At 44.4% G+C, this 4453-nt stretch overlaps 1 protein-coding gene across 1 annotated transcript; it reads right to left on the bottom strand.

Moving 5' to 3' along the window:
• Positions 1-1138: 1138 nt before the first annotated feature.
• Positions 1139-3144, bottom strand: LOC136537966 (CCG-binding protein 1-like). Its single transcript, XM_066529944.1, has 3 exons — positions 2797-3144; positions 1804-1877; positions 1139-1724 (listed from the first exon to the last, which is right to left on the bottom strand). The coding sequence occupies exons 1-3, from the start codon at positions 3038-3040 to the stop codon at positions 1401-1403; spliced, it is 642 nt and encodes a 213-aa protein (XP_066386041.1). The 5' UTR covers positions 3041-3144; the 3' UTR covers positions 1139-1400.
• Positions 3145-4453: the final 1309 nt, after the last annotated feature.

Genomic DNA, 4453 nt, shown 5'->3' with positions numbered 1-4453 from the left:
TTGCTTGTAAAAAGTCAAAAATAGTAGGAAAGCGGAGTATTGTTTAAAAAGAGTAAAAGAATCATGAAAATATATTGGATAGCAATATGGTAGCAATAATAGGTAGTAATGGTAATATACTAATAGCGTTGGTGGTAATATTAGTGAAGTTTTCGGAGTGGGATTGAGGTTAGGGTAGCGGTCATCATCATCAACATCACCATCATCATCGGTACCATGGCCATAATCATAATCACCGGGAGCAACAGCAAAATCGTCATCACCATCATAATCGTCGAGGCTGTGATCATCATCTTCGCCATCACCATTAGTGGTAGTCCTAATGCAACTAATAGGCATTAGTAGTAGTCATCATCGTTGTCGTATCTAGTAGTATTATAGTGCTAGTGCAACTAGGCATTAATGGTAGTCATCGTCATCGTCATCTAGTCGTATTGTAGTGCTAGTCTAGCTAATAGCCATTAGTGATAACCACCATGATGATCATCAGGCATGTGATACTGGTAGTAGTATATGGATAATGTTGCTAGAGTGGTGTCCAAAATATTGATGATTTGTTGATTGTTTGTAAAAGGTCAAAAATATAGTATGAAAACGAAGCATTGTTTAAGAGTAAAAGATAACGGAACTGCCCTTCCAGGGCCGCGCGAGAGTTTCTTGTGGCTGTGAGGGGTTTCGCACTTTCGGGAAGGGTAGGGGTATTTGCTTGCTGCAGCGCGGTGGTGGTGTTGCCCACGGGCCACGGCATGGCGTGGCCTCCGGCGACGTACAGGGAACAGGGGAGCCCTTAGCACGGATGAGGCAATCGGCCAGCTCGCCTATCGCCGAGCAGGAAGACGAACACGTAGATTTTAACATTAGAGCTTCCCCCGTTTCCTGCCGGTAATAGTTTCATCATTGACGACTGTTTTCATGCAATCATGCCTCCCCACCCCCCCCCCCCCCCCCCCCCCCCCCCCCCCCCCCCCCCCCCCGAACGACCCATTTTGCAACAAATCGAACTAATGAAAAAAAAACACGTAGTTAACAGATGTAAGCAGAATTGCCACCAGAACATCAGACACAAGCCCAAAAACTGATTCTTCCCGTGTTATGTCCATCTTTTTTCCAAGAAAAAACTATAATAATAACCAGAAACTCTAACAAAAACCAGTGATTTTATTCGATGGTACATATACAGAGATGCATCAGTATACAGAACCTCCAATAAACGATATTCCGAACGTTCCAGCTATTTACAGCATAATAAAACCACACACCGGTTTTCATTAGTAAGTAGAAAAGTACAGCCTAATCTGCATAGGTGCAACGCTAATCTTACCACAGGCCATAAAAACAGCTTCAGATTATCATGCTGCAAAACTTCCAAAAAGGGACACTTGGATGGTGGATGACTTGATTCAGTCAGTTTCATGATCAGGGCGTGGTGTGTACCAATCAGGGTATCTACCCATCCTTCTCAGCAACCTTGTATATGGAGACTCCGGCATCAACGCCTCCTCTTCTTCGGCGAGCTCTTCCTGCGTTTTCGGTATCCCATCAGGCACAGGGAATGGCCTTGGCTTTGCAGTTTGCTTCTGGGAGCTTGATGGTACTGAATTATGAGCTTTCTCTGCCACCTTCTTCCGCAAATCTGAGCGGTGATGGATGCTCTGAATCAGGTACCTCACGTCACCCTCTGAGTCCTTCACCATCCTTGAGATTTCCTCTTTGGGCAGCTCTTGCTGTGAAGAGTTGGATGAGTCCAGGTGACACACGTGATGATTTCAAATATCTGTTGACTGATGGATAATTAGCACGTACCTCAAGTTTATTCAGTTCAAAGTAAGCATCCCAACAGCTGCAACATTCATCACCTTCAGTGGTCGTGCAATAATCTGTTCACAAACAAGATGCAGCATTGTTAAGTAGTTGCGATTGCAAACAACTTATATGTCCAGCGATCGAAGGCACAAACTTACTAGACTGAGATCCTATTCCTACCTGATATCCACACGAGTCAGAAAAAAAAGGCTAACTGAAAATGTTCACGAGTTCAGTAAAATTCTGTCTAACTTTCTCCACTAGTACTACATCTGTGGTCTGTCTATAGTCTGCAGTATCTCAAATTTCACAGTTCGATATCATGATTCAGATTATGCCTCTCATGAAAACAATTCTGCTTTACAATTGAAGTGCGGCAAATAGTGATGGCTCAAGGTCAAGAGTATGCCTAGTTTGTAGTTACAGACCTTTTTTTTCATTGCGGATAGCTTACTTACCGACCTTGACAACACAGATGTCATCTTACAACGAGACCATGCGTATGTAAAAAGCATATCCCAAAAACAATTCAGAGATCCAAATATCCAATGCCGTTAAATAGATATACCGCTCCAAATGCTTTGTGCTTTTGAATAATGGACAGCACTCTGACTAAAACATTTTCTCCTTGTGCTTGTTCACCAGAACATTCTAACCAGCAATCGATTTGTGGTTCAGTATTAATACATGCTAGTTATAATATGGCCCTTCGACTTTTTTAAGAAAAAAAAACATGAAAAAAATGTTTGAACTACAAGTCTACAACAGAAGGTAGCTCACGAATCTACTTAATCCCTATGCCAAAATAACATGTACTACCATCCAAAAGTACTCCAGATTTATCAGGACGACAACAGAGCTATGAACAAATCTAAACTAGAAAAACCGTGGCAGGACGCCGCATATGACACGCATAAAAAAAATATTCAGAAAAAATAGATCAGGGAGCAACGAGGCGAGGGCAGTGCGGCCGGCCGCCGAGCGGCGGCGTACCTGTGATCTGGTCCTTGGTGCGCTGGACGAGGGGCTTGTCCTGCCGGAGGAACTCGTCGAGGATGCTGCGGCTGGAGCTGAAGGGCTCCCGCTTCGGGATGGAGTCGTAGTTCCGCACCGCGCGCACCACCACCGCCGCCGGCGCACGCCGCCCCGCCGCGAGCGAGGAGCAGGCGGTGATGTGCGCTGGCGACGGCGACGCCACCGCCGGAACCAGCGGCCGGAGTGTGGTGCAAGACAGCATTTGCTTTCGATTCTCTTTTTTTTTTTCAGCGAGATCGGTGGATTTTTTCGCGTAGCGGGATCGCGAGCGGATTAGCTTCGGGAGAGCTATATAAAGCGGCGGGGTCGGGCACTCGGCAAGTGTCAGGGTAGAACGGATAAGGATCGGACTACATGATGATTCATAACCTTTGCCTACCTTTTGCAGGTTGGTCCTTCATTATGGAATATTTTCGCAAACAACCTTGTTTTTGTAGCTTGCATTCAGAGTCAGAGTCTTACAACAGTTGGGTTGGGTCTGTCAGCAAAGAATAGGAAAAACATGTAAATTTGTGGGGACTAGAATGCTTAATGTGAACTCTGAAGAGTCCCAATCGGCGAGCTGGTCTTGCCAAAGAGTAAAGAAATATCTTCAGATACTTCAATTCTAGTTCCAGCTGCTTGTCTGCATGCGTGCACCCGGTATTGGACTTCTTTCCGGCGGCTTTGGTTGGCGCTTGTGAGCCGTCGGTTTAGAGGAAGTTTAGATCCTGAGATCCATTGGCGCTAAGGAGCTGTGAAGAGAGAAATATCACAAGACCGATTGCTAGAATATGTAATTATGTAGATAAAAATATTGGTGTCAATACTTACCCACACCGTACATGGCCAAAATTAAGCAGCCTGTTCGAATATTAGTGTCAATACTTACCCACACGAACATGCTGAAGATGTGCTAACTAAAGCGATAACGTTTGCAACTTTGTGCTAAAAATAACTTTTTTTTTGACAAAACTAAATGCTCTTAGCACCAATTAAGATGTGCTTAGTATAAATTGTACTTAGCACCCAACAAATAAAAGGGATAACCCCTGGTAAAAGAATCATATGAATTGACCAGACGAACAATTTCTCTTCTTGAGTTCGCATGTTGACGGAGTATGATATCATGAAACTTGAACAGCTCCCGCAAATGTTCACGTCTTTATAGGAGTTTAGCCCAAAGATGTTCTTTGCATCTGCAGATTTCCGGAATCAACCCAATGTCAGAATTTTGTACAGTGAGACACCATATATACCCGTTTTCTTCTGAAATCCTGTTAGGATATGGGCTGTATCTGTGTGATGGACTACGGCATTGTAACTGTATCTTTGCGATGGGCTATGGCCTTGTAACTGGGGCCTGGAGTAGCTGTCGAGTTTGAGCCCAGACTAGCGGCTGTTTGCGCAATTGCGCTGTTATATGCAACATCCGTTCAGGTAGTTAGCAACGAAGAACAGACATTCTGTAACAGCCGTGAAGCGGTCTGAATCTCACGGAAATCAGCCGTGTTCTCTATCTGTTCTTCCTCTGTTCTTGCTTTTCCCTGCCCAATTTCCATCCAGCTACTTAGGTTCATAACAAATCCCCATTTCATATAGTCCCTATACAAACATCATGCTCGAACTCTCCCAA

The sequence above is a fragment of the Miscanthus floridulus genome, chromosome 2 (assembly GCF_019320115.1).
Source record: "Miscanthus floridulus cultivar M001 chromosome 2, ASM1932011v1, whole genome shotgun sequence".
NCBI classification, from domain to species: Eukaryota; Viridiplantae; Streptophyta; class Magnoliopsida; order Poales; family Poaceae; genus Miscanthus; species Miscanthus floridulus.
This window is presented reverse-complemented; position numbering and strand designations above follow the sequence as displayed.

Bases quoted from the DNA above. Each gene is read 5' to 3' on its own strand.
- LOC136537966 (XM_066529944.1), bottom strand. From the start codon at position 3,040: ATGCTGTCTTGCACCACACTCCGGCCGCTGGTTCCGGCGGTGGCGTCG. The intron at 1,878-2,796 runs GTACGCCGCCGC...GTTTGTGAACAG, and splicing joins CACCAAGGACCAGATCACAG to ATTATTGCACGACCACTGAA. The intron at 1,725-1,803 runs GTACGTGCTAAT...AACTCTTCACAG, and splicing joins TTGAACTGAATAAACTTGAG to CAAGAGCTGCCCAAAGAGGA.